Here is a 23,532-nt window from a genome sequence, read left to right as displayed (position 1 = left end):
AATTACCATTTCATCATTTTGACACTGTGTTGACATTGGCCATTTTCTGAACCAATCAGTAGTAACTGATGTATCTGTCCCCTCAGCGGCTGATAAGAACAGTTATCTTAAAGTTTATTACTTAAATTGAAGAGTCATGCTGTTTTTCCGTAAGTGGACTGGTAATAACAGGTACAGCTGCTGTTTTTCTGGTTCTCATGATGTCCCCATTCTTTCAAAGGTGATTCAAAGGTATGGAACCAGGCTTTGAAGTCTGCATGTTCATTTTCATATAAATGAGCTAAACAAATGGCTGCAAGGAAGGAAGGAATCAATCTAAGAACTGATGGATGATTTAGAAGGAAATCAGTAGTGATATGAAAATATTCAACATAATTCATATTTCATGGGCTAAAATGTGCAAAACCACCAGAGTGATCATTTAATTTCCTCTTTTCATATTTCTTTCCCCTTTTGACACTGAAGAGAAGAAATCTCTTCAGTCAACAGGCCATTTAATTTAACATTTACTGTCAAAAGAAATGGCTTGTGTCAACAGTCCATTTAATTTAACATTTACTGTTAAAATCAGATTTTCCTTCCTCAAATCAAATTTCAGTCTCGCCCGGCGGTGTTGGATCATTCCATCCATCTGCGGCTCTGCTCCGCTTTGCAAAGGAGGAGAAGAGGAAGTGCGAGCCGGAGCGGAATAAGAGCACTCGGCTCAGACTGGATGTATCTCCCAGAGCACGCTGATGAGTTTGATCCCCACACCGTCCACCCGCCTGCGTTCGTTCACCTTTCATCCCTGCACTCGTTCTGCAGAGACGTTACCTTTCCATCCCCTCCGTCCCCGGGACTTCTCCCCACAGCTGCAACGACCCAGCGAGCGTGAGCTTGAATCATAATATTTGAAACGGCGTTATAATGAATTCCCGGCGTCATTCCTCCGTGCCCCTGCTCGCACATACAAACCACCTCTGAATATCAATTCACCTCCTCTGCCTTCCGCTCCCTCTGTCTCCCTCAGGCTTTCTCCTTTCATCACACAAAGATAAAGGTCTGAAAATTACAATATGGTGACTGGGGTGACACAGTCAAATATGGAGCATACTGATGGCCTGTTTTTTCCCCTCAGCTGATTAATGAATCATTTGTCATTTTTTAGTTCCTGTTTTTCTGCACACTCCAAAAAATATCCATCTTCACACGTCTTTTAGTCCTATATTCAGCCTCCAATCAAATTCAACTTATGCCCAATTATGTCCCTCTTGATTCAGGAAATTTGCCATAAATAATGATTGATATGAAAAATGGATTCCTGTGGCAGTATTAAAAAAGAGACCTTCACCCGAATAGCAAGTCACTTAAACTGTCTGAAAACACACTTGTTCAGATTATTTTAGTGTACACCTTGCTCACTCTGCTTTCCTGCAACTTTTCACAAATTTTCTCTCAGCCAACTCTTTCACAAAGAGTAACAAAAGAAAAAAAAAAAATCTCTACATCCCTTAACAGCCCATTTATTCTCAAACTAATTCTCCAAATCAGATTTTCCCCTCCAGCTGTCAGTAAAGACCCAGTTGTCATCCTGACTGACCTCATTCTGAAAACAAAACACTGACGGTAAAAGGAAGTCAGTAAAACTAAAAATGGCACAAAAGATTAATAATTGAACTTTGAATAAAATGTGCCTTTTTTTTGATGCGTTCAAACGCTGTAGGTTATCAATTTTCATGGTGGCTCATGACCTTTAAAGTAGCTCTCTGTGGAAAAACCTGATTAAAAAAAACAGTTCTGACAGGACGGAGAATGTAAAAATATACTTTGTGGAATATGCATCATTTGTGTTTATGTTTTTGTTGCTCTTTTTTGTATTTTTCTATAAAAACAGAACGCCCTGAAGTAAACTCAAAGTGAAGCTGGCGGTTTTGCAATTTTCCCATGTGGGCGATCAAAGTTGACAGAGGTACATGTGTGTTTATCTCATGAAAAATAAATATGGATTATTTAAAAGCAGGCCCCAATACAACACACTCACCTTCAGTCAAACACACCGAAACAGCGGTGCAAAAAAAATATATATATGCGAACAAAATAAAAAATGGTAGAGACTCTCGTTATCATCTTCAACAACAGCAGCCCCAGTCAACAATGATAATAATAATAATAATAATAATAATAATAATAATAATAATAATAATAATAATAATAATAATAACCTGATGCTGTTGCTTTAACACTGCCTTAACAATGGGATCTTCCATCACAGTAACACCAAATTTCAATTCATTCCTACTGTGATAGGCCTTGTGGCTGTCATAGCTGCTAATTATTAATGATCCTGCCTTCATGACCTTTCTGTTTCAAGATAAACTATTTGTTTCTCAAGAAAACAAGATGTTTTTGTGATCTTATAATTGAGATTATAAGATCTTGTGATGATGACATGTTGAGTTCTGTTACATGTTTTTCGAACACATGAATAGGTGTTGCAAAAGCCAACAACAGTCTTCACTTGACCTTTCTCCATTTTGCAGACTGTGACTGTTCTTTAGTACTCCAACCAGCAGGGGGCGACGCAATGCACTGAATGTGACATACATAGAGTGCATAGGTGACCAATTGTGAAGGGGGAGTTAAGACCAAATTTGAATTTATTTCTGAAAAGGACCAGTCACCATGTACCATCCAAAGCCGACCTTCATGTGTCAAGGATGGAATGGGTTCTACCAGTCCAACTCCAGGTTTCTTGACTTGAACAAGGAGCAAAAACAAAGAATGTTACAATGAACTTTCCTAGATGAGAATTTGGCAACGACACAAGTCCTTGTAGGTAAAGACTGGAGTTCGTCTGAGTTAGGGAGAATAAAGGCTTGGTCAAGGGCAGCGACAGACTGTAGGAGTCTATAGAGGTTTCTATACAGTCCTGTAACAGTAGAGTCAGCTGGATCCAGATGATTCAGATTGGTCTAGTAGGTTGTCACACTTGTTTCTTTAATCCCTTTATTTTTTTAAACCTTGGGATCCAGAGGGGGAAGGGCTGCATGGACTGTGGGTGATGGCTGGTTCCATGAAATCGTACTGTTTGGTTCCAGAGGGGAAAAAAGACACTGAAGAAAAACAGAAAGGTAATAGAAGAATGACGGAGTGGATCACCTTGCGTCACCACAACAGGCAACCTTGGATCCATGTGAGAAAAAGAAAGTTTTGGTGAAACTTTGGTGGCTGAGGATGTGTTCTCTATGTCTTACTGTAGGTTCTGGTAGCATTTTCAAACCATATACACATCCTGTGACTGCACAAAGTTGGAATACCCAAACAAAAAAATAAAAGACAAAAGGAATACTTCCAACAGCGATCATGAAAAATAAGTGAGGTACAGTCACAGTAACTGAGTTGTGGATAACTCAGCGGAGGAGGACGCTAATAAATACCACAAAGAAGAGAAACAGGAGGGATCTTATAACTTACAACTGTCTTCTTTTTTTGTGATAATCCCTTCATCCTGTGTCATTAAGTCAAGGCGCTAGGCATTGGGTTTTTCTAGTTTTATGTTTGAGGTTGAAGAGTCTCGAGGGGTTTCAGTTTGAACTCCTAAAGAAGCCCCTCCACCCTTGTCCTGTTCTTGGAGTTGATGCTGTGCTGCTGTAGTGTTTATCCTCTTTTTAATTCCCTTCTATCCAATCCCGGTCCCACCACAGTAGACACTGGCCGAGACCAGTAGAAACGGAACAAACCCAACCCAGCACAGATAGAGGTCTGATTTCACAGAGGCGTCTTCAAACCCAGATTGATCTGTTGCAGCCCTTAGTGAATGGACAGCAGGTGACATCAGGGCTTGAAGAAGAGTTCCAGACTGGACCATGGCTGAGGGCTGGGCTGAGCTGGGGTCAGAGGTTAGAAGGCGGAGCCAGTAATGGCGTTGAGCTGCTTCATCAGCCCTTCTAGACTGGCCATCTGCTCCGAAAGGTCGTCCTGCTCGTACACCTGAAAGACAAAAAACATAGAGCAGGTTACATGACCATCAGTCTCATGATGTCATTAGAGATCTTGCCATGTACCTAAGACATAATTGTCTGGGGATTTCTAAATGCAAAACAGTTGCTTGAACAGCAGCTAACAAACTATGGCCTTCCTTGCTGGAAATAACGCTCTTCTTCCATTCACCTCAGTGATAGGCACACAAATTCTGCATGTCACCTCCTCGGTATGAAAAGCCACACAAAAGACTCTGGACTGGTTCTACAGTGCAGGTATTTTTTTAAAACTCTCTAATTGTTTGGACCGAATTTTAGCAATGAAAGCCCGGAGATTGTCCTCATGTTCTACTAAACGAAGAGATTTGTCAGTTTAAATGACCATGAGCTTGAAAAAAACCTGCCTGAATATCTGTGATAACTCATCTGTTTCTGAAGGCATGTTTTGAATTTAGAGATTACTCCTAACCACCATCTTTGTCTTTGTTAAAAGAGCTTATGATAAAACGATTTCCTAGTCTGTCTATAGGGTTCCATTCTTGCCCCATACTCTGTTATAAGCAACCGTCATCCATACCCATAATGATGACGATGCAATTGATTTTCCATATAACAGGAACAGCAAGGTAAAAGGTTCACTTCCATTGAACTCAAGGTCAAAGCTGGAATAAACACATGATGCCTGTCGTTTACAGTAAGTATATTTCATTGAATCATTCCTTCTGATTCACACGTTAATCCATTGGCCAAAATGTTCCAATATTTCAAAGACACAGCAGATGGTTGTTGGCAGAAAGCTGACATTTCCTGTCGCTATTTTTACAATTAAAAACCTTCCAGTCATATTGGCCAGTGGAAAGCTTTTAGCTTAACACCCCACAAGACTTCATTCCAGCTTTAACTGCATGAAAAAGCACAGCAAACTATGAGCCTGTGGAAACTAAACTCCTACCACCCACTACCTACTAAACCACTGACAGCTGAACATAATAAGCCTTTGAAAAAGGTCACCTTTCTCTGGTAAATTTGGTGATTTGCAGGTCAGAAGACAACTATATTAAACCCAGGTTAAATTGGTTTAAAACAAAGTATTTTAAGTTGAAGTTTAGTCTCAGTCTAGCTTACATCTAACCATTGTTTAAGCAGCATTTTAGTGACTATATTTCCATAAGAAGCAGATCCTAACTATGCACTGATGTATACTCATTTAAATGCTGTTGAAACAATAGTTTTATGTAGACCTATCAACAAAACATTGTGGATTTAAATCATTGTTCAAGTCACTTCTGAAACAAACCTTGTTTTGTCAGTTGAAGCATCAGCCCTTGCTAGATATAAACTTAAAACCCTTGTCTTGTTTTTCATTACTTGCTTTAATGAAAATAAATAAGACCAATGCAAGATTTGCACACCATGTGCTCGCTGCTCCAATGCTAGCGCATATGGCTGAACTAACAACTGAACGAAACTCTGGTAGCGCCTCTTCCACAGCCATCCAGATCCAGAGTGCAAATGGTGGCGTTACTTAACTATGACTAGGACACGCTTCTCATTTCTTTGAATGTGTGCAAAATCTTTTGTTATTACATCAAAGGTGATCAAACACACTAACCTGGAGGTCTTACAGGTAAAACGTGAGACTAGACCCCAAGTATTTGAGGCAGCACCGTCCCACAGACTCAACTTCAAGTTGACTTGGGGAATGCTGATTGGGGCACAGCCAAAGTCATACTTAACCTGGATGTCTAACTTTCATTTTTAAATCAGTTTAGCCTGAATTTAATCTGGACACTTAGATGTCTTTGGGACTATCACCTTGTCAGAGCTTGCTGTCAGTCACAGTGCCATGGTTACAGTCATGGTTTGATATCATGAGTCATCATAGTTGGTAATGGTGTGAGAATGCAGTAGAAATATGCATCATCATGCCCTGACACGCTTAAAACATGAAAGAGCATAAATAACAAAATTTTCAGTGCTGTAAACCGTTTGTCTAGTCGTGCACTACATTTTTAACACTTGGAGTTTGGGAGCTACTATATTAATGAATCACTGGGTAATGATTGGTTCATATGAATCATAATAATCACCACTTTCTTCATGAGTTGTTCCTGATTAGCTATGAATCACGCTCACCGAGCAGCACAAACGAGCAAAGACTCATTCATTAATAATAATGGAATCAATAGTTACTCTATTTATGCACCCCCAAGTGAGGTGATACATCATACTGAGTATTTACTAAATATTCAGTCATTACTTAATGAAAACCTTACCATTACCTACCCTTTTTGCCCTCCTAAAGTGAACTGTCACCTTATAGCTAGTAGTTACTAAGTTGTCCCTTATCACCTCATGATTATCTGTCCATTCCTAACTCTCAGATACCTGCAGATACTTTACCTAATCCATCACAATGAATGTCATGTCTAATTTCATTTCTTTCAGTCAGAGTTCAGTTGTTGCCTGGCAGTGCAGTGCAAACTTTTCTTTTCAACCTGCACTCAGAGCTGAATAAAATAAATGGTGACTTTTTACATCGTCTGTGATGGATTATCTATCAGTGACATGTTTCAAGTCCCTGAAAGTTGATTGAACTGAACCCACTGGCCGCCTGAAGCAAGGAAAACAAAATAAAAACGATCAACAGGGATGTCAGGTCCACGGGATTTATAGTTAATGGGCCAAATCAAGCGTAAAACCAGTGATGATATCCATGTTCACAAACTGTGTCACATCGGGTTAGATCACAGTTTGCCTCTGAGTCGACCGCATCAAACACATTGAAGTTGCTGCTGTCAGTTGTCTGCATGCGTTTCAAAGGACAGGACACAGTCACAGAGTGTGAACGTCTGTGCTTTAATCCTGCAGACACTCTGTGATCACTAAGTAATGGCGCGTTTGGTCCAGCTGTACAAACTGTCACCTCTGAGTGGGCTGGCTTAAGTGCCTCCGTCTCTGTGTATGTGTGTGTGACCGTCAAGTGCACATCGCTCCCATACACACACTCTGTCAGCGAGTTATATTGAACGTGGCCTTCATGCAGAGTTTGTCTTTGCAGTTAGAAAAAAAAAATTCAATATTCTCCTCAGCACGCTCAGGAAAACCAATAGTGGTCCAGTGGAAATATTTCTCACACTTAAATTGAAAGGTTTTGTGCTAATGCACAAAACCTTCATGTACTTGTACTGCATTAGCACTGTGTACAGGCAATGTGCAAGTCCTTCATTATAATGCACTGATCCTGCATATGCATCACTGCAGAACTCTTGTGCAAAAGTCACTTACTGAAGCACTATCATTAAGTGCAGGTACTATAAAAATACTAAAGGACAATTGCAGATACACGGAAAAATCTGCACAAACTAGAAACTCTACCATTACAGATATACAATCAGAGGTAGCAAAAATACACACACTCTGCACTTAAGCAGAAGTACAGATACTTGTGCAACAAAAGTAGAAGTACTGAATCAACTATTTTACTCAAGTATGAGTGAAAAAGTACAGGCTCTGAAATATACTCAGAGTATAAAAGTAAAAAGTAGCCCTCTGAAGGACATTTCTATCATCTGTTTCTGTTTTACATTGTCTTACATCTTGTTACAGCTCTTATTTGTCTGATTACGTCTTTTACGTTGATTTTGTCTTGTTGCATCTTTTTTGTCTTGTTATGTCCTTTAAGTTTTTTTTTTCTCTTGTTACAGTTTTTGTCTTGTTACGTCTGTTGCGTTGTTTTTCATCTTGTTACATATTTTTCTGTCTTGCTATTTCTTTAAATTCATTCAGGTCATTTTTGACTTTGGCCCTGTTTATACCTAAACTAACTGGGTGACTATTCTCACCCAGGTGCAAACAGAGAGTCTGTCGAAGGATAAGAATTTACAATTTGAAAAATGGAGATTAAAGTTATATATCTATATATTAATAATAATAATAATTATATATTAATGGGTTAAAATGAAATATTTTATTTTGTAAGACATATTTTGAAAAGTTATTTGTAATAAATGATGAAATAATTAGTTGATTAATTAATTTGTCAATCTACACAAAACTTTTACCCAACTACTTTGATAGTCGAACAGCTGTTTCAGTAATTTCATCAAATATGTTTCTCCAGCATTTTTTTTTTTTTTTTGACCAAAGAGTTAAACGGATAATTTGAAAATATAATCAAAAAAATAGTAGTGCCAACTGCATCTTGTACAAATGTTTTGTAAAGCTGGTTGTCATTGTTTGAGTTGTATTTCTGGTAATTTATAATGAAGCTCAGTGTAAGTTGAATCATGAAGACTATCTTTACACCTCATTCATTTACAACTGTCGCTCTTACTCTCTTCTCTGCTTATTTTCAATCAGCTGATTATGGGTGTTCACTTGTCAGTTTACAAAACAGATGTAGCTGCTGTCTCCATCAGCCATGTCAGCTTTAAAATCTGTTCTCCTCTTTGCTCTCTGCTGTCGTCAGCTGTCTTTTCAGTGCGGAATCGTTGCGACCCTCCTCCACCCCGTTCTCCTCCAGTTCTTCATAACCAGAGGCCAGTTTGAGCTCATCAGAAGTCCAGTCCTCATCATAACCTGATCACCACCACCAGTGTCTTGACTCCATGTGGGAGTTTCCTGCATTAATAACGATTTCACTACCCCTTTATACTGGACATCACGATGGGGTCTAATCGTCAACGACTTTCCACATTTCTCCTCCAAATTGTGTCATTAAATATATTTCGTACACTCAGAATAAAGTCTCTCCTGATTGAATTTCTGTTGTAAAGACACATGACTAACTGATGGATTGTTCATAACCTCAACGACCTCAGATTCCACCCACATAAAGTTAAATAGCTGTTGGAGAAGCAGTGCGAATTAATTCTAATGAACTTGGTTCATGCTCAACTGTGGGTGTCTTCTCAAAATAAAAAAAAAAATGTAGATAATTTATCATAAAATGTAAAACAATCTATGTGGCCGATGAAGGGTAGAGAGACACTTTATCCAGTTCTGTTTTTCACATTTTATTCTTGAAGATTTTGACTGTCCTTTCAGGTGTCCAGCTTACCAATAAGAGAGACCCTTTTATTTTGAAATAAGGCATACGTACTGTATGTGTCCCACCAGGGAGACGTGAACCTGCTGATCCAGATTTGAAAATCAGATATCAGTCTGGTCTGGTTAAAGCTTTTAATCTGACCAGACAGATCAGCATTCAACTCAACTCGACCTCGGGACATCTTCCCCTCCGGTCATCTATAGATTTTTATATTGCCTCCATTTAAAACATCAGCGGGGCTCGATCACCGCAGGACGCAGTCAAACATCCTGAATCCACCAGCAGCAGCAGACAGTTCACCAACCAACAACTGACAGACAGAGAGGTGATTATTGCATAGAAGTTTAAAATACATTTCTAGAACATAATTCACTGATTTATTTTATACCAGTTGATTTCTGATATTCATATATTAGATCCTGATAAGTATTTATTTATTTGCTGGTTAACTATTACTACTATCAAAATATTTCAACCACTACTGGATGGCTTGCCATCAAATTTGGTGAAGTTATTTATGATAAGAGAACAACTTATTAGAGACTTCCAGACTAGACTGACTTCCAGCACAACAAAGAAAGAACAGCACACGTTGTAAACTCTCGCACTGACACAGACAAAACTGTGTTTATATGTCTCAAGATTTATGTGCACATATCTAAATGTTTTTTTTTTTTTTTTAAGTTTGCCACTGAAAGGCAGCTCAGCTAGTTTGCATTTAGTGCTAATAAGAAAAATTTCCATGCTAACATGCTAAACTAAGATGGTGAACAAGGTTAACAGTATACCTGCTAAACATCAGCATGTTAGCATTTTCACTGACGTTAGCATTTAAGGATCTATGATATCTTTATTATCCTATAGGGGCAATTTGTTATACAGCAAGGTGTAATCACATAACCATCAGACAAACAGTGGACAATAACTACAACATTCAATCAATCAACATAAACGGTCAGTGGCAGCAGAGATAAATGAGTTCTTAAGTTTGTTGGTCTTGCATCTTTGCAGGATGTATTTGTGTGGGTCTACAGCCTCATGGAGCGCCTAGGATGACTGTAGACTCTTTGTCATAACCATTAATACCTTTAAGTTGTTCTTTACAGTAACACCTCTGTTGCCCCTACTGTATGTAGTATTTATAATGGAAATTCAAACATTTACATCTACAAATTTTTGCATAATTCAAACAAAGTTAATCCTTTAGACCCTCTAGAATTCACAGTAGTTCTCTTAAATTGTGTCTTACATAGTCTTAACTCTTAATGTGTCTCTTTGTTAGAAAAAAAACCCCACACTATAGGACAGCATCTCGAGTATATTTACTCCATGTAGTTTTGACATACTGACTCTGGATGGGAGTATTTCCCCCTACTTCTACTCCACTACACTTCAGAGGTACATTCTGTGTTTTTTACTACATTCATTTGAGAAATAGGGGGACTTACATTAGTGCGTTACCCACTAAAAATGATCCATATCAAACATAAGGGGGTAACTTGGTCAGTGGTCCGAAGCTTCAAACTATGACACTGTAGGTACTCTGCTAGTGTCAGTTTTGCATGTGCAGGACTCCATGGTGAAGCTCGCAATAATAAATATACAAAGTCCACAAAAAAGTACTTGGTTAGGTTTGGAAAAGATTCTGGTTTAGGTTAAAAAATAAGTAACTTATGTATGTTACGTAATGTACATAACTTAAGGGAGCTACATAATAAATGTTGACTTTTGGTCTCACGCGGGACATGGACACTGGTGTCCTGGGTGAAAGTCCTGTGTTTGTTTGACCCGTCTGTCCACCCCCTCTCCTCTACACACAGACTTTCTTGCACTTTATTCTATGTCATCAAAACATACAACAGCACTAGGGGGATGCGTCCAGAAATGATGTTAAAGGTGTACCTACAGCGTCAGCGAGCAAAGGGACACTGTTTAAGCCGCCGTACTTGACATGTTAGGAATGAGAATGGGCTGTAATATGGCACTCTAGCTGTGGCTGGACAATCGTCCTCTTAATAAGTCATCAGTGATTTGGCATGTCCTCCAATACTGTCATACCAAATTTGGTGAAAATCCAATCCAATCCAATATATCACATACTGTAGTAATGATTTTGGCTTCTGCTATACTTTTTTTGTCTATTGTCTGTTGTACTATTTTCTCCTCTGTTGATTTTGGCAATGCCAATTCCATTTAATCTCCAGTAGTACATCTGGCTGGTCGATCTTTCTCTAAATACAAGTCACAATCTGGTTTGTTTAGAATTTTTGTTAAAATTAACATTTAAAGTCTGTGTAAAGGGAAAAAAGGAAGCTGAAAACATGTGAAATAACTGAGGACGATGTAGCACTGACTTGTGGAGTTAGACTGTTAAAATGTTCACCATTTCTGGATTTTTTGGGCAGACCTGAAGAGCCACGGTCCCCCAACACTATATAAACCCCATGAACTGACCCGTGAACAACACCGCCTCTCCCTCCCTAACAGTCAGTTACAAATGTAGATTAAGTGATTCTCTCAGTTCAAATCAGAGCAGCAGTCAACTTCAGCTCACATTAGTTCTGCATTTTATAGTTATAGTTGTTGAAAACATCTTTTACTGTTTCGCTGTTTGCTTCTTTAATCTCCAGAGTAGCTTTTCAGCAGGTGACATGAATCTCTCTTCAGACATAAATGTCTGTGAAGATTTACAGGAAGAAAAAGGACTACACCTGTACAGTCGTCTTTTATCTGTGTAATACACACAGAGTTTGACCCTTTGACCTTCCACTTTCACTCTGAATGAGACCATAAAAGCTCATCTAGAAGCCCCACGCTGCTGTATTTTCCACTTTCCACAGACAAAAAGGCTTCTATAAAAATCATAACAGTGTATAAAACTCCCGCAAAAACCCAGTGACCTCCTGATCTCATTTGTTGACCCATAACAGCAGAGTTTATCTGAGTCAGTAAACGCTTCATCAATGGGATAAAACGGCCATCGATGCTCCATGTTTCTCTCTGATATCCTGTTATCTCTGACCGCCTGTTGACCCGGATCCGCACTCCTCTATAATCCGTCAGATTCATCCAACGCTGCAGAGCGAGGAGAGCAGAAGTTGTAAACTCTGCTTCACACTGACACGGAGAAGTATGAAAACTGTGTTTACAATTGTCAAGGTTTCTGTCCGCAGTCTCCAAACGCTTTATCAAAGTTCGACACTGAAACCACAACATGAATTCAAGATTTCTGTTTCAAACACTTTGCATCAATGACAAAATACCTGCAAAACTAAAAAGTGAGCAGTGGCTGGAGGGAGGGACAATGGGGTCAAAATGAGCAACACCGAATGAATCAAACTGAAGGAGCAGCCGTGACATGAATAGCTAACCTGTTTTGACAGATACAAAGTATAGAAAAAGTACTTTGTTTTGTTCTGATTTCAATCCACAGCAGGAAATGTTGATCTGTACCATGAAATAGATCAAATAAATGAGATTGGGATACAAAAGAATAGAGTTTTTACACCAAAATTAGCATGTATGCAAGTTTTTTTTAGGCATGAGCAATCCTGCTTAAAATAGGTAACTGACCCTTTTCCACATTGCTAGTAGAACAGTTTGCTTTTCTGTTGCTTTTTGTCTGCTGTGTGCCTGAAGACTCAACTCATGTCTGTGCAGGACTTTTGTAGCTTCTAACTGAATCTCTGTGGTTTGAAGTATAGTTTCTCCTCTGCCTCGCTGTTTGTACTTTCAGGTATCTGCTTTATTTTACTGTTTCATGTTCACTTTCAGCTGGACAGCTGGATGAAAACACACCATTTCCTGATTTTGCTGCTTCAAAGTAAAAGCTTTTAGGTAACAAAATAACGAGAGAATTTTATTGTGAAGAATTTATGGGAAGTAAAATGTTTATTCACCATTCAGCTGCTCGGCTAAAGATGGGCAGTCATTGAATTACAGACCACCAAGTGGTTTGTGATACACAAAATGTGTAAAGCCAAGCAGCACATGTGTTTTAAAAAGGTGCAAAAGTGTGTCAACCTGGGTGTCAAGTTTACATCGCTACCGATCGGAGCCGATAAATACCTATGACAACATAGAGTAATTTGACCTGGGAGAGAATGCTGATTGTGCCTTTTTCCCACTGAAGACAAAAGCCAGATGTTACTCAGTGTGAATGGGTTTTGTTCAGTGTAGAAGGGCGGATAGAAGCAACATTGTGTAACTATTTTACATTAAAGTAACAGTTTCAAAATCATTTTGATGCTACACTGAGTTGTAATAGGGTAATGGGTGCCTCTGTCATTCCCACTGTGTGTACCGTACACCTGTTATGATACTATTTAACTTTGGCGTCAGGGTTTGCAGCACTAAGGTCACACGGTGTGTCACTGATTTTGGGAAAAGTATTTCATATTTTATGAAGAAAATATTTCCTGGTTTCCCCTCTGATGTCCTCCGGCTGCTGTGCCTTGACTTGAATGATTTGAATTTCCTGATGGACAGTTAATGCTAAATGCAGCTGCTGTTAGCTAGTTAGCTCTTAGCCATACTGCTTTTGACAACTGGGAGGAGGATGAAAATGTGCCTTCCGCCTTGGTTTGGTTCCCTCCCCGTTTGCCCTGATTATGCTGTTAATTCTAATTCAACACTTCCTGTATCTCTCTCAAATTAAAAGCCCTCTTTCAGAGAACAGAAACCCTTCATTTCTTAACAAAGCCTTTAATGTGAAACATTTGTTGGAACATGTTGTGGAAAACTTACAACTTCACTCGAATTCACTGGTTCTTGTTGTGTTCCACTGGGGGAGCAGCTAAGCCATGTGCAACACCTAGTGGTACAATGTGGTATTACCTGGCCTGTCCTGTTTTAGACTTAATATTAAACTAGTTTGAAAATTGTTACAACGGCCTTACCTTAATTTTATCTCTATTTTTCACTTTTTTTTTTTTCTGTTTTTCTGTTTCATGTCTGTAGAGCAGGAAACTCATGGATACTCCTCCAGCTACGTGCTTCATTCCATTTCAGTTTAGAGCTTGACCAATTGACAGATTAAGTTTTTTTCTTTTACTTTTTCCATGTGGGAAAACCATGTTAAATAAAAAATAAATCATAGCAGACATACTTTAAAATGTGTCCGGAGGGGAACTTTAAAGATTTACGTTTACAGTAGAAATCAGCGGGCTGAAGTGTGAAATTTGATCCATATCAGCCTCTCCTACTGTGCTGCTTTAGAATATGTCACTGGTGTTACAACATAATAACAGCACCATTGTGTTGTACTTACATTATTCACTCACACTGTGTCACAGTCTATTAACTAGCTGTGTGTGTGTGTGTGTGTGTGTGTGTGTGTGTGTGTGTGTGTGTGTGTGTGTGTGTGTGTGATAGATAGGCCAGGAGGCTGATGGGAAAAGACTAGATCAATTACAGAGATAGAACAGCAGATGAAGGGAAGGACCTGCTGACCTTTAACACTCCTCTCCTCCCTCCTCTCCACCATCCTTCCCTCTCATTTACTCCTCTCCTCCTTATCAGTTTTACTGCTCCTCTCCTCATTCTCTTTGTCTCACCTCCTCTCATCTTCTCTATCTTTCTCCTCCCCTCTTTATTTCCTCTCCTCTCCTCCCCCTCTGTCCCTCCCGGAGCATCCCTCTCCTCCCGTTGTCATGGCTACCTTCTCCTCCTGCCCTGCACCCTTCCACATCCTCTCCTCTTCTCCTCTGTTTCTGTCTCATCTCTTTCCCTCCAGCCTTCTTTTTCCTCCCCTGTCCTCTCCTCTTCTCTCATCGTTGCCGTGGTGACGCCTCCTCCTGTCCAGTTGTCATTGAGTCGTATATGAATATTTAAGTCCCACCGTCCAGCGTCCCTACACATCATCCTCTGTCGTTTATCTCTCCGCCTGTCATCCTCTGCCTCCCCCTCCCTCTTTTGCTTCTTTCTTCATCTATTTCTCCCCTGTCCTCACTTCCCACTCTCATCTTCATCTCCCATTTCCATCTCCTCCTCTCTTCTCCTTCTGCTTTTCTTTTGTACCTGTCCTATCCTTCCTCTAGTCTCTTCCCCCTCTTCCTCTACCTCCTTTCTCTACTTCTTATCTTCCTTTTGTCTTTCCTCACCTCCCTTTCTTCTCCCACTGTCGCCCCCTTCCTCTCCTTCTCCTTTATGCTTCCTCTCTCTTTCCTTCCTCTTACTAATTTTCCCCCACCTCCTTTTCTTCTTCCTCTTCAGTCTCTTCCTCCTCTCTTCCTCCCTTAAGTCTCATCGAACATTAATGAACTCTGTTTATTCCACAGCTGAAAGGCCACTGGCACACTCAAGGAAGGAAACATGTTATAGTGACAAAGCTGAGCAGGTATGTGTGTCTCTCTCTCTTCCTCAGACCTGCTTTTCTCTCTATTTTTCTCTTGTTTTTGTATTTTCTGAGTCTGCTCACTCTTCACTGGATATTTACACTTCGATGACTCATGCTACTATATGTACCACCTGCAACACCACAGACTTCAGCTCCTTCAACTGTGTCCTTCATTTCAGTAAAGAGTTGAGACCAGGGCTTAATTTGTGCCAGATCCTGCCAGAACAGGATTTAGGACCTCTGAGACTGGAACCAGCACCTGTTTGATTGTATCTGCTTGGTCACTATAAAAAATTATTCATTAACATTCAGTGTTATCTCATGATAACTATATGCCCTGCAGCTGGCAAGTGGACTTTTGTGCTGTGAAATAGTGAAATAATTTGGCAGAATTCAGAGGTTTATTGCTGTATGTTTAATTAACAGAGCGCACCTATGATGCGCAAATGCATGAAAACGCACGCTTATATTGTGACTTGTTTCAGGTCATGTAATGGTGTTATTACAGTGGCAAGTTTACATACATTTCTCAACTATAACTGAGCACACAATCAAATGTTTGACTGTCTTTATTCACGGTTTCATTATGTTGAACCTGGAAATATGACGCAGCAGTCAGTGAGTCACATCAGTCCACATCAGTGCGCTTCCTCTCCCTGCATCTGAGTCACCTCTCAGACGCCTCTTACTACTCTGTCTGATCGGGGCTTTAGCTTTAGTGATGACTGCAAAAAAAAAAACACGGATCATGCAAACAAAATACCTGTATTTCCTCACTTGGAGAATAAATGTGGTGGAGCGTTGTTCCTGTGCGCCCCTGCTGTAGCTTTGTCAAGGAGCGAGAGAGGGAGAGAGAGCTGCAAACCATAAACAGCCATTTCTATGCTGTGGATGCTCTGATTAATACATGTATATAAATAATGTCTTGTTTGTGAAGGCACTTTTGCTTAGTTTTAACAGTTAGCACTTAGTCAAAGTTGTCCAATGTGCCCACAGACTGTGAATTTTTGATGCGCTCCCCGACATTTTGTCTTCCCCCTGACACACCAGAGCAGTCTCTCTGTGCTCCAGGGCCTCTTGATTTAGAAATTAGGCACTGATAGAGACCAATAAATGGCGTGGCTACTGTGCTGGAAATCATTAATGAAATACTAAAGATGCTGGAATCATTTAGAAACACTGTATCCAGCATCAGCCCACTCATACTCCCAATGTGTCAAATAGCCCCCTGTGCCTCAAACTATGACCCTGCAGACACCCTGTAGAGCAGTGTGTCTTCACCTGTGTAATTTCACATATACATCTTGACCACAATTCTTAATTAAATGTCTGAAAGGTTAAAGTCATCCACTATTTCACAGGAAAGAGACGAATAATCAGAGAAAGGTCCTTCTTATCATTTGAATCATTGTGTGACCCCTGGGGGCTCCAGTTCTGGTACCTTACTTCATTTGAAACCAACAGTTTTATATGTCATCTAATTTTTTTCCCACTACATTTAAGAGGAAAATTTTGTACATTTTATTCCATTACATTTATAAGAATTTTTTAAATATTGCAGAAAGCACCAAGTCTTTATTTGAAGCGGGCTGTTATTAGACATTTCATTTCTACTTTACCTTCTTTTAATCATATTTGATCATAGTTTAGTAAGAAACTTCCCTGTTCCCATCTGTTTTAATTTACTTTTAAAGCAAACCAACACCTGTTGTCTTAATCAGTTCACTACAACAGGATTAATTCCATCAGAACAACAACAGTCTTTACTGCTGAGTTCCTTGTTTTAAGTCACCAATTACTTGCAATCACTTCTAGCCAGCTGTTTTTGCGATCACAGTACTGTCAATGAAACTCAACACTTTAGTATACCTTTCGAATAATAATAATAATTTGAAACAGACTGGCGAGTATGACACAACCGGCTGTGAAATGTACATTATACCGAATCTACTATCACTGCACTGGTATTTTCCACTCCCTTAATATTATTTTTTATCAGGGACCAAACTTATTTTTTTCATGTTGGTCACGCTACCATTTAAATGTCCGCTTTTATTAGGCAATTTACTGTATCTCATGGCTGTAATTATTTGTTCTTTTGGAGATCCACAGTTTACATTTACCTGAAGATGAATATGATTGCAGACTCGTAAAAAATATTATGCCTCCAAAATATCAGCTTTTAAGGAACTCCGACGAATAACCTCTGATAGAGGGACACAAAGACTGTCTTTATGTCTGTGTTTTGACAGAATTTACAAAATTGTCCTATTCTGTTCAAGTCCTTTAACAGCAATCTCAGTGATGATGATGTCTGCATTATCTACGGCTGTAGCCACAAATGACGCAGACTGAAAAATGCTCTCCTCACCGCAGCATATATCCAGCAAACCTATTTCATACAGCAGTGCGCTTGAGCCGTCGACGCTCTGCACACCTGAAAGCTATGCTGTCACTTGCTGCTGTGTTCTGTTAATACAACATGTCAAAGGCTCCACCTGTAGGGTCAACATTATTATGATCACACCCCCCCAACTACCTGCTGTGCTGAACCTGGTGTTTCCCTGTGGGCAGCGACAAGGTCAGACCCTAGATGCTAAATATCAACTCTGTACAGTTACATCCATTCACTGTGAGCTGGCTGCTTGAACTACGACTGTTTTTGCAGGAGCAAACCAGAGGTCAGTTGTTTTGTCAGAAGAGTGCATTCAACCTGGGTAGTAATGAGACACATAGTAACATACAAAAAATACCAGCATTTGTTGTGTTTTAGCACATTAGCATGTAGTGGTATATTTTTTCACTCTCACTTTATGTTGGTGCTTCCCAGTGGCGGACAGTTATGAAGTACATTTACTTGGAAATGCAAGTGCAAGACGAGTTTTGACATTGATAAGTGAGGACCGGTCTTCACTATAAAGTGATCAGCTGTTTATAACTGTCAATTTCCTATCAATGTAAAGCTAAACTTGTTATCCTGAAAACAAAAAAAGCCCACTGCCTTGAAAGTACACCAGACTCCATTAACATTTTGCTGACTTTAATGGTTATAAATGTCTGCTCCTTCTAATAGATTATTGATGAGTTTGTTACGACTCGTAAACAAACACTTGCTCATTCAGCGAACATTCGGCATTAATTTAAAGTCTAATAAACAAAAAGAGTTGTTCCAGCCTGGAAATTTCAATGGAAAACATGTTGGTTGTAGTTGGAGAAGCCAGTATTTCAACTTTGCATGTTTCCTTAATAATACATCATGGTCATTTTATGATTTATAGTGAAAATATTCCAAATTTCTCCTTTAATTCAGTTAATTATTAAGGTAAAATGATCAGGTTTGTAGTAGCTGATCTTCCAGACACTCTTAATATGGAAAAGAAAAGTGATGTTTATGGATAAAAGGTTCACATGGTAGAATTCTGACTGTTATAGAAAGCAATAAGGTGTACAATTTTCAACATGTGTTGGTACAAATCACAGTTAGTCACTAACACCCTTTTCTCCAAACTATAGTCGCATTTTTCAAAACTCTGAACACAATTAGCACAACATCTGTCTGTTGTGAACCAAACCGTTACTGTGACTCCACATGTGCTGTGATGGACTGTAGTACTGGGAGCGAAACTGAAGCGAGAAACTGATGAAAATTCATAAGTTATTGTCAGTACAACAGTGGTCAGAAACATTATTCCACCACTCCGGGGCTTCAGTTTTTCCTTTCCAAATCCAAATGCAAGTCAAGACCTTTAACACAGAGGAGGTGTGTGTCCGTCTCTGCTCTCATGCCTCCTGAACACACTGCAGAGTTCCTCTAAATTCACAGCCGTGACCTCATTCACAGGGGTCATGTGAAGTTTGGGACACAGTCTGCATCATAACTGGGAAAACTCCACATGGATTATATGATGGTTTCTGTGAATGTTTTTACGTTTGTATGAATTGTAAAAAACCTGAAACACATCTGGTCTGCTGCTGATACAAGACCAGCACAAAGACAACTGAAATAACCAATCAGTTCTAACAGATGTGTGTTTCATGTTTCCCATGGCAACAGCTACAGTTAAAAGGCAAACACACTAAAGAAAAGATGATGTACTGCAGGCCATTTTGATTCACTGCTACTTCAAATGCTTCAGACACTATATACAACATTTAATATGATGGAAGCGAAAAAAAACCTGTGATCTTACACATAATATTAGTTTTCATGAATTAGATGACATCCATCCACTTATGATAAAGGAATATTAGATATCCTCTACATTTTAAACCCAAGCTTTGGAAAGTTATTTATTTATTTGCTTCCACAGATTAAAAGTTGCTGTTTAAATCCATGTCTGTCCAAAATCATGTCATGTATGCAGTTAAGACTTTGAAGGTATTAAATAAAAGTTATTAAGTTTATATTTTCACAAAACATAATTTATCACAATTTTGACACGTTTGATTCTAGTTAATGTATTCTAGTGGGAAACATGCTGTCTTCTTACTGGTTGATTCCACCAAGCATGGCATGTCTGCACCACGGTTCTGATCCGTCCTCCACGTGGCTGCAGATTTTGTTGATTAGCTCCTCTTTCCTTGCTCTTTGTGCTGCTATCATGGATAAGCAGGCTACGTGGTTAAATAGCTTCTTTTCTGTCTGTCTTTATGATTGTGAGTCTGCACGGGGGCTTTTATTTTGAAAATTACTAGATTCTCCCTGCCTTTTCTTCGTCTGACTTCCTGCCTGTTCAATCTGCTCTGTGTTAATTGACGCGGCATCCATCAAAAATAGACACAGCACGTATTTGAAGCAGAGCAGAGCAGAGAGCCGCCTCTGAGACGTGTCGTGGCGCTGCTGGTGAAATCACAAGCATTGTTCAGGATGGCTGCGATCAGCTCCGCCTGACATTGTGCCACTGTTACACAACGCAGCCACGCCAGGTGGAATTTAGCTGTCAGGCACTTAAAGACTTCTGAGTTTTTGCAGGGAATTAAGATTTCCCAGTAAAACTGACCTTTGACCTTTGGGATATTTCATTATTTTGTTTTGTTAGCTATTTGTGTGAAATTTTGTATTAATTAGCGTACGACTTCTGGAGTTATGGCCAAAAATGTTTTTTGTGAGGTCACAGTGAGTTTTGACCACCTCCTCAGTCAAGGTTAGAGACACCAGATGTCCCACTTTATATGGGACTACACAAAACTTTTATCCTATGTCCCACATTTTGATTGGCTTTAATTTTCAAAAGTCAAACCACTACAGGACTAGGGCTGGGTAGCAAAACTTTGATTCTTTTATGGTACTAATCAAATTGCTTCAGTTGTATTGAGTATCAAAAATGATTTGTCATTTGATGCCTAATTTTGAAAGCTAAAGAGTTTTGACAGGTATTAATATTTTTACATAGTCCAATACTGTGCAAATATTTCATCAGTTTCATCATTTCAGTCCAGTTATTCAGGTTAAGTAAAGTGCTCAGAGTAAAATAATTGTATCATAATGTGTTATGTAATTTTCTTTTCATTAAAATGGATCTTAGAAAATTGGCATTGGAAAAAAGTATAGTTCAGGAACCAGTGTCAAGGATGGGAACTTTTCTAAAGCCTGACTTTTATACAGTCGCTTTAAAGAAAGCAGGGGAGGCTGACATCACAGGGTTCTGTTTGACATCAATCAAAGTGTGCACATTCTTTGCTACTCTGCATAAAATTGCAAGTTACCACAAATTCACAAGCCATGCAGAATTAGGCAGAAAATGATGGAACCTACAATAAAGAAAAGGGAATTCAGCTATGAAAAAGAATCTACTTGTCTATTGTTTGCAACTGAATCAACCAGAGTGCAAACCAAGCTAAGGGACAGAAAACATTTATTTTTGTAAAATCAAAAGTTTAGACCACCTCTCAACATGTCCCACATTGTCCCACATAAACGTAGTCTTTGACCCACTTTTGGGTTTGTTGGCATGCGGTTTACCTATCCTAAGTGGACATTTGTGCCAAAGTTGAAGAAAATCCCCCCATGTGTTCCTGAGATATCATATTCAGGAGAATGGGATGGACACGAAGTCACAGTGACCTTGACCTTTAACCTTTGGCCAACAAAATCAACTCAGTACATACTTGAGTTCAAGTGGACATTTATGCCCAGTTTGACGAAATTCCCTCGAGGATTTCTTGAGATGTTTGCGTTCACAAGGATGGGACAGACATCCATTCTTGAAAATTTGGACAAATCATGTCCTACCAAAAAACCCTAAAAAAATATTTATACCAACACTCTATGTCCAATCTTTGGAAATGAGTGATGTATGGACAGACGACCCAAAAACATAATGCCACGCTGTCACCAGCACTAAAGCATAAATTACATTAAGACAAGACTCAATCCAGCAGTGAAAATGTTTGCCACAGACACTCTTTGATCTAGTGATGTATCTGTGGTGTAAAACTAAATCATCAACTCCTCCTACAACATCCTCTCCATGCAGACTTACATTGGCAGCTGAATCCTCGGCGGGTTTTGTTCCTCCTTCCTCTGGTAAGTCCGGTGCCGTAGGGACTGAGACGGGCAGCAGAGGGGAGCGGGCTTTACCGGCCTGACCCAGAGAGGCGGTCTTCACCTGGGGCTTTGGAAGGCTCGCACCTGGGCAGGACAGAAAGAGTCCTGGTTTCAAAACATTAAAGAAACAGCGGAGAAATAATTTGATCCTCGTCATCTGACACCTGACTTTGTTTCTGACATTTAGCTGCAAGTTGAGATTTGAAAGACAAGTTTGTTCAGAATAACTTCAGTCAGCCAAGAGACGAGGGCAATTGATAATTCTAGAGAGCATGAGTTTAATAGATGACTTGAATTTGAAACACTACCTTCATTTTTTCAGTCTAAAACCCTTAATCTTAAGTCTTGTTGCCTGGGGCAACCAAGCAAACTGTTGCTATTGAGCTGGTTCCTAACCTTAAACTGGGACTATTAATTCTTGTGTCATCAGGTCACTTTTCAGTCAATGTCCATTAGCAATCTTTATAGAAAAGTTGTTTTCTGAGAGCTGATATTAAATATTGACATCCACATGAGTGCTGAGAGGAAGAATTTGATCTGATAACACACAGCTGCTATTGATCCATCTATGACATGCAACTAAGTGAACCACCGAACAAGAAACAGATCTGAAGCCTGAGCCATGCATCCATCTGTCCATCCATCCCTCCATCTATCCACCAATCCATCCATTCGTCCATCCATCCGCCACCACCTCACCCACTGATTAATCCATCACATGCAACCAAGTGAACCATTGAACAAGAAACAGATCTGAGGCCTGACCCACTCATCCATCCATCCATCCATCCATCCATCCATCCATCCATCCATCCAAGTCTGTTGGTCTTCCCTCAGATGAAGCTCAACTTCCCTTGGATTACTTGCTTAATTTCACTGGGATCATGATTGTTATTTGATCCCATAGACATTCAACAATTGACCCAATATAGCCTAATATTGCAATTTGACATAACTTCAGACTATACTAAATACATTAAAACAGTCTATCAAAAGGTTTTTTTTTTTAGATTTTGACTCTGGGCAAGTGGGGAAAACCGTAAAATTATCCAATACTGTACCTCTGAACTATCGCTTTAAACAAATCACAGATGTTCAGGCTATTCTGTGTGATCCCCTTTTGTCAACTAATGTAATATTTTGTCATTTCTATTTACTGAGCCTCCCCTGTACCAGACTGGAGCCCCTCCTGGGGCCCCCCATTCTATCCATGCGTTTCTCAAATATCCATTCAACCTTTCCATAAATAACTTGTACAATAATGCAAACAAGTGAACAAATGGACAGATAAGCAAACAGAGAAGCTAACAAATAGAGAAAAAGAGAACAAACATCCGAGGAAATAGAACAAACAAATGGCTAAACAAGGAAATCAATAAATACATTCAGGTGTTGTGTCTCCACAAATACCATTCAGGAAGTCAAATTTAAGGATGCCTATTTACAAGGTGAGAAAGAAAGGGAAAGAAAAACAACATGTAAGAGGAAAAATGAGACAAAAGATGTCTAGTTTCTTTAATCTCCTCTGTGATTCCCTGAACAGTCTTGTGATATCTGAATACATCCTCAGGCTTGTTCTACCCACAATCCTCGCCTTCTTTCCCCACACTGCACTCCTTCACTTCCTGATCAATAA

General features: G+C 39.4%; 1 protein-coding gene across 1 annotated transcript in view; it reads right to left on the bottom strand.

Annotated features, from left to right (window-relative positions):
• Positions 1-420: 420 nt before the first annotated feature.
• Positions 421-23,532, bottom strand: part of dcc (DCC netrin 1 receptor) — a 264,597-nt gene continuing 241,485 nt past the window's right edge. Inside the window, exons 27-28 of the mRNA XM_084746633.1 lie at positions 21,832-21,980; positions 421-3,969 (exon numbers count right to left, since the gene is read on the bottom strand). Of these exons, the coding sequence (XP_084602759.1) occupies positions 3,880-3,969; positions 21,832-21,980 (239 nt within the window). The 3' untranslated portion in view covers positions 421-3,879. The remainder of the gene's footprint in view (positions 3,970-21,831; positions 21,981-23,532) is intronic.

This window comes from Lutjanus erythropterus, chromosome 20 (genome assembly GCF_056507025.1).
Source record: "Lutjanus erythropterus isolate fLutEry1 chromosome 20, fLutEry1.hap2, whole genome shotgun sequence".
NCBI lineage: Eukaryota > Metazoa > Chordata > Actinopteri > Lutjaniformes > Lutjanidae > Lutjanus > Lutjanus erythropterus.
This window is presented reverse-complemented; position numbering and strand designations above follow the sequence as displayed.